Source organism: Amphiura filiformis, chromosome 8, assembly GCF_039555335.1.
Source record: "Amphiura filiformis chromosome 8, Afil_fr2py, whole genome shotgun sequence".
Classification (NCBI taxonomy): domain Eukaryota; kingdom Metazoa; phylum Echinodermata; class Ophiuroidea; order Amphilepidida; family Amphiuridae; genus Amphiura; species Amphiura filiformis.
In genome coordinates, this window is record NC_092635.1 from 40,689,377 (window position 1) to 40,702,269 (window position 12,893).

Below are 12,893 nucleotides of genomic sequence, written 5' to 3' on the forward strand. Positions count from 1 at the left end.
TTTGATTTCAAATCCACTGCATGTAAAATGTTTTTTTGAGTCAAGTGGTCAAATTTTCATTTAAAAGGGCAGCTACCCGATACAGGTGAAATTTTAAAATTAATCAAATCTCGTTGAAATGAGAATTTGACAACTTTAATTTACAATTTTTTACATGTAGTGGATTCGAGTTCAGCACCCTCAAATTTAACCTAAAACATATGGCTGAACATTTTCTAAAGCTCATTTGGCTTTGTTTGGGCCCACTATGAGATGAACGTAGTAAATCTGCATATGTCCTGGCCTGGTTTATTTTTCAGATCCACTTTGGTCATTTTTGTCCCAGTGATTCAAGCCAACATATTCATTTCTATGACCACTATATAATTGGAGCCAATTAGTTTGCATCTGACAATCAACTCCCCACAGCCCATGATTGGTTATTAGTGTGTAAAAGGAAGCTGGATTCATTTTGTGCCTTCATAGGCGAAAAGGAATCACAGAAAATGGCAAAAAATGTTGGTACTTTCACAAGGGAAGAAACTAGGCATTGTTGACATGGTACTTCAGATATTTCAATCATCGCGGCAAATCATAAATAGATAATATCTTTTTGAGTTTGATTGACAAATGATGTCAGACACAAACTATTATTTTTAATCCGGTGTCAGATTTTAAAAAAATAGTTCTGTTCAAACAATAATACACAGATACTGTTGCTGGTTTTTGTACAATGATTTGCATAGATTTATTTATAACTATCATATCACACACACTAATAAATATATAAATGTATTCAAAATGGAATGTTTCTATACATAATAAAATACATGTTTAACCATGTTTGGGATATCAAGGTGGATGTCAAGGCTTAAAAGAAATACTACAATTAAAATACTGTAAGCTGCCATGGTAGACTTTTATGCATTATCATGATTGTATGTTAGCCTCTCGCCAAAAATATAATTACAAGAAGCTGTAATCAATTAACAAAATTAATGCTTTTATTGATAAATGTAAAGTTTCTTTTATGGATCAGTACACAAATTTGGGAACTTTAAAAATGTAGGCTAGTTGCCGTATTTTAGGAATATGGGATATATTGTCTATTGTTATACCACACAGTTGAAACATTTGTGTACAAAAACTAATAATAAAAAAATATAAAATTAAGAACTTAAATTTGTGGTCAAATTATAAGAATGCATTTTTTCACTAATAACTGTGACAGACCTGCTGCAGTAAATGGTCAAAAAGGTATGATAGACCAAATTTAGAAAAAAGTACTATAACTTTCTCCTAAGGTTGAAATTTCATAAAAAAATTTCTGGCAGTGGAATAAATGAAAAGTATAGATGCAAAAACTGATATTTAAAATCCATTTTTTTAGATTTTCTTAAATTTGAGATATTGGCAATTTTAACTGGTCAAATATACAATATTTATGCACTCTATATATTTTTCTAACAGCTTTTCTGATTGGCTGTGTGATTTTAAAAGTGAATGAAATATACATTCAAGCAGAACATGAAATTCTTATGGAGCCTATTTGTGATCACTCAATCATTTTAATAATTAGCTGCATTGCATAGTTTTATATACAAGCTATCAACTTGGTGGGTGCCTTATCAATAAATACATTGTGATGATGAAATTTTATTTTACAAAAGCACCAAGAATCTGTACAACTGATGATTCATGTAAAACATTCTTTAAATATAATTGCAACTACTTACAGATACAAAGCTAAGCAACACTTTGCTTTAAATTAAATGAACCAAAAGCTTCTTCTCTAAACTCATAGAAATAATGTGTAGTGGAAGACATATATGAATATATTTCCTTGAACCATTCAAAAATCCTTAAGTGTATTTGGTGATTCAACCTTGTAAACTTAGGCTTTTTATAGTACAGCATTGTCTGCACTGTAAGGAAATCTGTGCCCCATAAGAATATACTTGACCTGAACTATCAATCAATGGGATGTATATACACACATACACACACCCCGGTTAACACCCAAAACATGAACAAAATAATCAGCATATTTGGAGCACATTTCAGCCACTTAGTTCTGTAGCCCTGGGGTTTCAGGTTCTTGGTCACGACAGCGATGCACCATATCATCTCTATACTTGGTTATTGTCATCTCTGTAAGAAGGATGGAAAATGAAAGATGATTTGAAAAATTAAATACTGACATTTACTGTGTTTTTACGAGATATTTTAGTGGTATTAATCTTTGTAACTTCAATAGTTCTGAACAGTTTTTTTTTATCTGCAGCGTCAAACAGCTACACTACAAGATTTCTATTGTGGTCACACTGTCGCCAAGGTACCTGACTGGTGCACACAGATAACCTACACAGTACCAATGCAGCTACAGCATAGGATGCACTAGCAGTGGTACTGCACTGGTACTAAACTAAAAAATAAAAATAAATACATTTTGGATTTATAAAGCGCCTTTCTCCAGATCTTAGAGGACTCAAAGCTAATAATCCCCTGGTACTACACAGTGCCAGCCAAGTATCTTGGTGACGGTACCTGTGCAGGAGACTGCAATAAGAATCTGGTGGTGAACACGTGAGAGCCTTTGGGTCAAATATCTTTTCTTGAAAATGTGTGAATAAATAATATGATATTTTCCTGCTATACTGTAAATAGCTATCTGTGCTATGCATCAAATTTGTTTACAATATTTATTGGAAACAAAAGGCATTGTCTTGTGTGGCTATTGATAAAAAGATAAATAGAATCAGCAATCAGCCAAATAGTTTCTAAGGTTAAGTTTTTTCAGTTTATATTTCTGCATAGTATTTTAAAATTTCCAATCTAGTTGCACTTTGCAAAACATACTTCTGAAGTATCTCTGAGTGTTACTTAATTTTGTTTTGCAAAAAACAATTAGTATGTGCTATTTATGTAACTCAAGATGTTTTTCTAAAGCTTTTTCCAATTATACCAACCACCATTCAAAATAACTACCCTTCACACACTGCAAATGTCACAACTGATGAATGTTAGTGAATTTGACCAAGACCAACTAGGCACTTGTACAGTGAACTTGGCTAGTGTATAAGGTAGTAGTTGGAAACTGAAATAATATAACAATGAAGTGACAGTAGAAGTGTCTTAGTATGAAATTGAATGGTGGGCACACCCCCTAGCACAGGGTAAATTGATATACAATCGCATTGCCAATGTCATGTTGCTTTTTTCTGAACTGATATGTAAGGTGTGGATTTATTTTACAAATGATCAACTCACCCTCTTGGTTTGCTGGCTTTGTCAAACTTCTTGCTTGAAGGCAGTACAAATCTTGTATGTTTCCTAGCTGCATCCCCTGCTGGACCAGTGTCTTTCTGTTCCAGTGCTGCTTTCCTTGCTTTGCTAGAAGACTGCAATGACTTCAGTCTTGCTTCTAAAGTATTCAATGAAGTCCTACTTTCTTCCTGGTAAGCTTTCTTTGGCATGTCTTTCACGGACTGCCGACGATCTGGAGTGGCAGGTTCTGGTGAGAGTCCACGTTGTCGGGCTGCTCGATCCAACGATGCGATAGAAGACCTCCTAGAACTATTAGCACTTGCAGTAGGCATAGTCTCTGAGAGACCTCGGCCATTTTGTTTACGATCTGATACACTTAATGTATCTTTAGTTGGTGTGCTTCGGACGTCTGTTCTAGGCGATGGTGATGCAGTTCTTTTTTGTTGTGCGCTGCTGGGTTTTAAAGAAAGTCTTTTCATTGCTGCAGCAAGTTTCATGGGGTTGACTGTTGATGATGAATGCGTGGCAGGGCTTGCACTTCGTGATGAATGATGCGAAGCTGGCGATGAGGTGATGGATGGTATCATGGTTGGAGGTTTGGAACTTTCAACTGGATTTCTCCTGGCTGGAGTTACTATTTCTTCTTTCACTGGAGTCCTCTTGGTTATACTGTCTTTGGCATCATTGGTTTTGAAGTCACTGAAAAAGATAAGGAAGGATAAGGTTTAAAACCACTCAAATCATATAGTCATTAGAATAGAAAATTTCTTAATGTTGAGAACAATTGTTACACATTTAAAACAAAAGACACTGTCAAATTTACTTATAACATAAAACCTATATGCAGATTATTTGTAGAAAAGGGCAACACTTTGTGCATTTAATATTCTATGTGAATTGTGATAACATCTATTTATCATGTCAAATCCAAATCCACCTGTGCTTTTCCTACTCATAAGATATATAACAATGTAATATTTGGAATCTACATTTGATTGCCACAACACAAATCAATGTTCAAAATGATAATAATATTTCAAGCAGCAGTGCAGACAGTGTCACAAAAGCACATTTAGTACAATTGTTAACATTCTGTATAACATTAAATTCAACATTAAAGTACTGGCCGATCTATTACATGCTCTAAAATACAAAATATAACAGCAAAATAAATGGTACAAAAAGTGCTATATGATTTCTACAAATTGCTGAAGTTTATACACCAATATGCATAATAAACACAGCCAAATCAAAAAGTCGCCACTGGTTCCATCCCCATTTAGTCAATGTCTGATGAGTTAATGGCAAAATAATTTATATAATAATCTTCTATACACTTTCCTTCGAAGGTTGATACCAAATTTGATATCAAAAGTTTAATCAATGTGAGCATAGGAACCGTAGTTTGGAAATTTGTGCAATTTTAAAAATGACATATGAGTTGTATCACCTCTTCTCAACATCTACACGCATCTGAGAGGTCTAATTTCATTGTCATTAAAGGTTTACCCATGCATGTCAAAATTCAAATCAAATACCCCGCTCTTTTAATTGTGGGCAGGCAAGTGTATAATGGTTCCTGTACAGGTTACATCGGGCCACATAATAAGATGATACCATGCATTGGCTTTTGCGTGGTCAATTCGTAATTTGTCATTTTTTAAATTGCACGAATTTCCAAACAACGGTTCCTATGCTCACAATGATTAAACCTGTGATATCAAATTTGGTATCAACCTTCGAAGGAAAGTGTATAGAAAATTATTATATAAATTTTTTGCCATAAACTTATCAGACTCTGATTAAATAGGGATGGAACTAGTGGTGACTTTTTAATTTGGATGTGTTTAGCTAATTAATTATACTTACTCTGTCTATTGTCTCAGACCAAGCTTTGGCAACATAATAATTTGTTAAATTAAGAGAATATATTAATTAATTACAAAGGTATTCTTGTATGCACAAGCATTTGTTTTTATGTTTACTGAATGAATTGATCAGGGCTGTTAAAAGTATGGATGGGTTCAGCTGGGTAGATAAAATATATGCAGGAAACGTGAGCAAACTTTACATCAAAATATTCATCCACAGGCACTGTTACCATTGGACCCTCTGTATGTGTGCTCTCAGGTCTCTTTAGGCTTAGACCTCATCCCCTTGTTTATTATAATAGCCATGCAATTAATCAATTGGTGCAGGTGTATACAAATATTTTGAATCAAATCTCAAAATCCCTAAATGTTTTTCAGTTTTAGAAATTCAGTTTTAAATTTATAAATTTCAAAATCTGCAAACAATTTTGGAATCTTAGAGTGCACGACAAATGGGATATTCCAGTTGAAATCCACACATCACTACAGAAGACATGGCTTTAATCTGCTACACAGGGAGAGAGAGTTCAAATGGGGTTACCTGAATGGATAACTCTGAAATCCGCATTCCCCATGGGGGAGATTAAGGTCATATAAAGTCTTCCATAGGGGGTGTATGGATTTTAACAGCAATAGCCCAATTCAACACCATCATTTAATTTGTTTCTTAGTTTCTTGTTTTCTATCTTTGTAAATAATTTTATTCAACATCATTTCATTTGAACTATACTTACCTTTTACTATCCTGCTGGTAGACATCCAGGAGAGATTCCAATCTGGTTACCTCTTGTTGTAAATCATCTACTTCTTCTTCCAGACTATATTTTTCCTGGGTTAGTTCCTCCTTCTCAGCTTTCACACGCACACATTTGTTGCATTTTTCCCCACCTGCAAAAAGATAACACAATGGATAGCTGGTGAATGTACTACATAGCATACAGAAATTCTTACGATTGCTTGGATTTGAGCATGCTCCTATAATGAAAGACTAACACCCATCAAGTGTTGAAAAAGGCAACAGGTTTTGCTGAAACGTCTACAAGTAAGTGCAATTTCTGGATCAGATACTAAGAACCTTGTCTATTGAGCTAAAGACTAAGTAACTAAATAAACCATGCAAACAGTTAACATGATGTTGATTTAACAAATAATCAACTGTATTGCTATCACCAACTGAAGTGACATCACCAAACACCCCAGGCAAATCATCAGAGTGAATAGACAGCACGCATGCAGCAAACATAATCCTGGCTTGAATTTTAAGCAGAATGATCTACCACTCCCCTTAAAAGCATACCCCAGGCTACTCAAAGTTCACAACTCTTCCGCATATAGCTGATAAGAAATGCACAATTTAATACTTTCTTAAACCACAGATTAGTGCAAGAAGTGCTGATGTACCATGGTTGAACAGCTGACACTCATGAAATGTGCCAAGTTAGATTACAATTTCAGATGTTTCTTCCAGGCTCTCTTAATTGAAATAAATTTTCATTGGGTTGAAGTTTAATTTCACAAAATGTAATAGAGAGGATGCAGGGCATGGTGGCACAGCAGTCAAAGACCTTAACTCATAATTGTGAGGTAGGATGTGGGTCTAGTCCTCATGGTGTCAACATTTTGTACACTTAGGTAAGGCTCTTCATCCCTATTTCACCTTTGAACTAGTGCATTATTACCTGATATCTTCAGCTTCTCTATCTCCTTCTTTTGTATCTGGTTATCCTCTGTCAAGTTTCTGTTATTACTCTTCACTTCCCTTATTTGTTTACTCAGTGTGTTGATCTCCTCCTCTTGGCTTTGAATTCTTTCTTCAAACCTGTCAAAGAATCAATCAACCAACATTATCAATCAATCAATCAATCAATCAAACATACTCAGCAAAAGCTGTCTTTGTGTGTTATTAGAGGATGCATTTTACAAGGTGTTCATCATTATATTATTTTCATTTGGGAAAATCACACAATCAATTTGACAAATTAATGGTCACAGTCACTTCCCACCTGCTTTAAAGCTATTCCATTTAAAATCCATACACCCCTATGGAAGACATAACCTTAATATCCCACACAGGGAGTAAGAATTTCAAATGGGGTAACCTGAATGGGTGACTCCATTTGATATCTACACCCCCTGTGTGGAAGATTAAGATCATGTCTTGCATAGGGGGTGTATGGATTTCAATTGCAATGTTTAAATGAGAGGGTGAGATTAAGATCAGATGTAATGCTTTTACTGATTATGTAATTGAGGATAGTTTTCAATAACATTGATGAATGACTTAATTTCTTAATATTTGATTTTTATTAGTGCTTGAATTTCCTTTCTTTGGTAATGAACTTACCTTTTGGTCTTGTTATCATCCTGTCAGAAGGATAGAAAGAAGCAAACAGAAAACATGGTTAAGTTAGAGATAACAAGAACCAAGGATTCATAGTTCAGTTCATTAACATGTTAATTGACCCCACACATACATGCATGCACCCACACCTACACGTATTCACCGGCAAACAGGGATTCTGTCACCTGACTGGGGACTTCTATCTCAACTCTAGAGGTTGCTGATTAGCATATTTAAAGTTTACTTGTTCGGCTTATAATTGGTAAAAAACACACAAAATGCTCCCCTATATGTGGGAAAAATAAATCGTTCTTGGGCAGGAAAAACTTCCCCCCTATATGCCAAGGTTTTGCTTCAAACCTGTTCAGGGGCCTATGACACATAGGAGGTTTTTCCTGCCCAACGATGCAATAAACACCCGCCCCACCCATATGACCTATACATGTCTAAACACTGGTAACCATGCATTGACATCAACCCACCTTATTGAGTTGTTACTATTCAACTGCAGACAGACATTTCCGACCTGAATTTACCTAACCATGGAAGTGGTTTACTGTCCAAGTGCGGACTGACCCTACCCCATCAACTGCAGTCAATAGCTATAATGCATTCTTATGCGGTTTCAGATCTAGGAACACCATCCATGAACAATGGATGTCCACAATTCCTGTGTGTTGTCAGTTAGATAGAGATTTCTCAATTGGCAGTATTTACAAAATCCCTCACACATGCAGAACACATACATACATAACACACAAACAAACAAAAAACATTCATGTAAAGTATAACTTATTCTGTATATTTGCTAACCTGATCTTGATATATTGAAATCTCACTCTTCGTAACATCCAACTGTCTTTGTAAATCAGTGATGGTATCTTCCCTGAAATATAGACGAGAATAAATCAAATAAAGAAAGAAATTATACATAGATAGAAAGATTAGACTCATATATAAAATAGGTGAGTAAGTTAGAAAGTTAGTATTAAAGTAAAGATGGAAGGATGAAAGAAAAAAAGAAAGAAAGAATCAAACAAACTAGCTGTATGCTAATTCTGCACTCTTCATATATGCATGAGACAGATAAACTTCTGGCGGTCAAAATGCCTGCGAATCTCAGGGTGGTGGGTTTGTTCATTCCACTGATTATGTGTACGTAAACAACAGGAGTATCTGGGACTCTCTTCAGAACAGAATGGAGAGCAAAGATTACATGTATTTTCCCCTTCATACAATACCAAGAAAAAAAATTAAATCATAAATGAAGATGATTTACCTGTCATCCAGCTCTGTCTGCATTTTGCGTCTTTGTTCATTCCTGTCACGGACAGCTTCATCATGCTAGAAATAGGGATTACAAAGATTTATTTAGGATGCACTTGACTTTAATACTGACCCACACTCCAACAGCAGGTAACTTTGCTGATGGGTGGATTCATTTTCAGGAGTACCTGCAAAACCAGTATGTTTTGCAAATGACAATTAGATCAGTGAGCATAATCCTATTAATGTCTGGGTCACTCATTTGTAGGCTAGCCTGTAGTTTGAAAAAGGCACAGAGTCGTTGTGTCGAAAACTCACATAAGTGAACAGTTTTAGTTGTGTGTATGTTTAAACTCCACCAATAAATATAAATCAATACTTTTTTTTTACCTTCATTTCAGCCATCTGTAGCTGCCTGTCTTGTTCCTGTATCTGTGCCTCTTTGACACTTATCATGCCATTCACTCTCCGTAATTCATCTCTTACTGAGGCTAGTTCATCCTCTACACTCTGTAAAGATTGCTGTAATTAAAGTATTATAATCAAAAATATATCAGAATGATATTTTGTTGGCATTATAGCAAGTTTCATCTTAATAAGTATAGGTGAGGCACCCAACTGTGTACACACCATTCAGTATTAATGCACAATGTTATGAGTCTTGTCACTCAGAAGTTCAACAAAGTATAATCTGGTAATGACGTTAACTCAATTGAAGATGACCCTCATAAATTTTTGGGTTCGCATGTTTGCTTTTCAGGAAAGCAGGAAGAAGTCTTTGGTCATGTAAGATACCACCTTGTTATCCGGCTTGATAGAATTGATAAGTTACTTGTCAGAGGGGAACACAAGTTCAATGTGTACAAAAACTATCTTCTTCCCTCGTGCCGGTTTATCCTCGCGGTTCATGACATCACAAAGACAAATCTTCTTGCTCTTGATGCAACTGTACATAAGTTCATGAAAAGTTGGTCTGGGCTGGCAAGATCAGCAGCCCCAGAAATTTTCCATATTACTCATTTAACTGATGTAAAATCTATTTATCAGTTGTACCTTGAAGCGCATGGTTTATGTGTTTTCTTTTCAATCATTGTGCTTAAAGTTTGTATGTTTTTTAATGATTGCAATAAAGATTGAAATGATCAAATAAAAATAACCATCCCAATGTCACCCCCGATGTCACCATTCCAATGTTATCAGTATTCGGTTGGTTGGCATGATGTCATTTGTGATAGATCACTTCATTGGATTGGTTGTTTTTGCCGGGATTTGGCTGTTCCATCTCGCACCCTCTGACAATGGGCCATCATTGTAAGAGGATGCTTACTGTTGCACTCAATGGGGAAAATCACAAAATATGCCATAAAATAAACACCTCTTTATGAAACAATTCCAAAAGTCTAACTTTTTTTCAGGGAAATCTATTTCCAGTAATTACAATAGAAAAGGCAAATTGGTATTTTCTGTGGTGAGAAAATTGACTGCAACTGAAAGACCCTGTACAAACCAATAGGGATTTTGTGAGGGTGTCCCCTTTGACAGACGTGAGAAATGGGTAAGTGCAATAGATGGAACAACCCAACGAGAGAATAATAAACATAAACTGAACTAAATTGAGCAAAGTAAACAACATCAACACCACACACTTACTTTAAACTTTGGTCTCTCCACCATGACATCATCTAGTTCTTGTTTAAGCATCTTAATCTGGTCCTCTTTCCTATCAACTGTCCTCTCAAAGTCTTCATCTTTCATAGACAACTGGCTCCTCATATCACCAATCTCTCTATCTTTGGAATCTTTGTACCTGTTGAACTCTCTGGTAGTCTCAGACAGCATGTCTTTCAGATTATTGACATCACTGTCCTGATTCTGCTTCATAGTCCTCAACAGGTCATTCTTACAACCGATCTCTTCACGAAGACCTGATATCTCACCCTCTTGTCTTTGCACAATGTTTGTAAGCTGTTCCACCTTTCGTGCAGACTCCCCTTGGATTTGCTCAAATTCAAGATCAAGTCTGCTCTTTGTATTTGCAAATTCTCTGCATTCTTCTTCCTTCTCATGTATTTTCTCTTGAAGACTTGCAATTTCGGCTTCTTTTTTAAGCGTTAAGGCTTGGAGATCTCTGATTTGTTTGAATGCTTCCTCCTGGAGTGTGTCTATGTCGGTTTCTTGCTTCATCTGCAGTCGAAGAAGCTCACTGTCTTTTTCACTTAATTGTGCCTAGCATACAAAAACACAAAATTTAATTTGTACATCCATGAGAAAGCCAAAATAAAGTATACAAATATATAAGATAGGTTGGCAAAAAACTCATAACATATAAACAACTGGACATCCATCAAACATCTTAAAAATGTATTATGATTTCAGATACTGACACCACATCTCTGTGATTTGTAAAACATATTCTGTGCCAAAAAGCCTTTCTTCTCCTTGACCTCGGAATGCAAAAAGTGGTAATATTAGGTAGGGAGTGATGGTAGTAAGAAGATAAAATCATTTCATCCCTGGAAGGAAAACATTTACGTGCCTATACTAGCACACACAACACTGCAACTGAAAGCACCCAACCCAAACCACTAACTAATCTATAGACACCCATTAATTTTGTGGATGGTTGAAAATCTAGTGCTGGGACACACTTGACTTTTGCAACCTGTTGTCAGGAAAGTTGCAAAAAAATCAAGTAAATTCTAGTACATATAGTCTAGTATTCTAGTATTATATTTAACTTAAATTTTCTGAACTACTGGATGACTGAGAACATTCATTCACTCTACATACACTACGTACTCAAGGATCTGACTTTTAGCTTTTCGCACAGCAGTAACCTTGTAATGAGACGTGTGTCATTTCATTCAGTACTGTTCAGGTAACAGAACACTTGCACGAACACAGAAGTCCAATTACACTGAAAAACACTTTGGTAGGTACCATGGGAACAGGCAATAAAATATGAAATTCAGGATTGTCCGATTCTGATCCTTTAAATATTTTGAGTAGTGTACATACATATATACAAGTCATTATAAAACTTCCAAGGGTGTGTGCATATTTTGCCCTGATTTCTATTAAAGAACACTGTGTGATGAATTGACAACTGAGCAGAATGAGTGTCATCTAAGATATAATTCAATGTTTATTTAACTCCACTCTTTGTCTACCTACCTTCAAATTTCTCATGTCATTTTCTAGTTTAGTTTTCTGTCGGTCAAGCCTGTCAATCTCTGCATCCTTTTCTTGCATCAGTCTTGGTCTTTCATCTCTAAGTTGTTCAATAATTAGCCTAGAAAAAATTGTGTGAAATGAGATGTCATTTGCTTTAGTAAGCTAATTAATAAGCAGTGTTCGAATTAAGGAAAAATAAATGGTTGTCCCACGGACAACCAGGTTAAAATTTCTGGTTGTCCGTCTAAGTTTTTGGTTGTCCGTACTGGGAACAAAGTTCCCCACAACCACATGTGTACTCATACACGTACAAAGGTGAGTTTTGGCTACAGATTTATGGTTGTCCGGGGACAACCGAGTCAGTATTTTTGGTTGTCCGGCGACTTTTTTAGTTGTCCCGGGCAACCGGACAACCAAAATTTCGAACGCTGTTAATAAGCTGAGCTATTGCACCAGAATTAATAAACACATTGGCGATCAAGTTAATGATAAAGAGGAAAATGAATGATCATACATGTAGCAAGAAAAAGAACAGTTTAACCCAGCCAATATGCTACAATTATGACTAAAGAAAAAGGAAATTAACAAATGCTGGTACAAACTCAAGATGAACAAATCAGAGAATGAATCAACATAGGAATTAAAACCATGACCCCTTACATGCTAGGCATATACCCAAGACTGCTACAAGAACCACTAGACTATCATATCTCTGATAAACAGGACTGAAACAAAAAGCTAATTGTGACAGTCAGGGTATACCATACATGTACAACATTTATTAAATATGATAGATACACGTCAAATGTCTCAAGGGGAGATGAAGTCTCTTCTTTTTGAAACAAGCCTTAGTTGTTTTACACAAATGGACCAATTTATAGCATCACAAATCATTGCATTTGGTCACAATGGTTCATTATGTAAAAAAGAGGCTGTTTTTAAGTTGCACCTGAGTCCATAGAAGTCAACTTTCCTTAACAAATGCATGAATAGGC

The 12,893-nt window shown here is 35.6% G+C and overlaps 1 protein-coding gene across 1 annotated transcript in view; it reads right to left on the reverse strand.

Annotated features, from left to right (window-relative positions):
• Positions 1-461: 461 nt before the first annotated feature.
• The window catches only part of LOC140159030 (uncharacterized), a 43,623-nt gene continuing 31,191 nt past the window's right edge, over positions 462-12,893 (reverse strand). The window contains 10 exon segments of the mRNA XM_072182354.1: positions 462-2,130; positions 3,250-3,945; positions 5,852-6,005; positions 6,797-6,936; positions 7,462-7,481; positions 8,272-8,344; positions 8,738-8,802; positions 9,115-9,246; positions 10,375-10,950; positions 11,899-12,016. Coding sequence (XP_072038455.1) covers positions 2,109-2,130; positions 3,250-3,945; positions 5,852-6,005; positions 6,797-6,936; positions 7,462-7,481; positions 8,272-8,344; positions 8,738-8,802; positions 9,115-9,246; positions 10,375-10,950; positions 11,899-12,016 — 1,996 coding nt within the window. The 3' untranslated portion in view covers positions 462-2,108.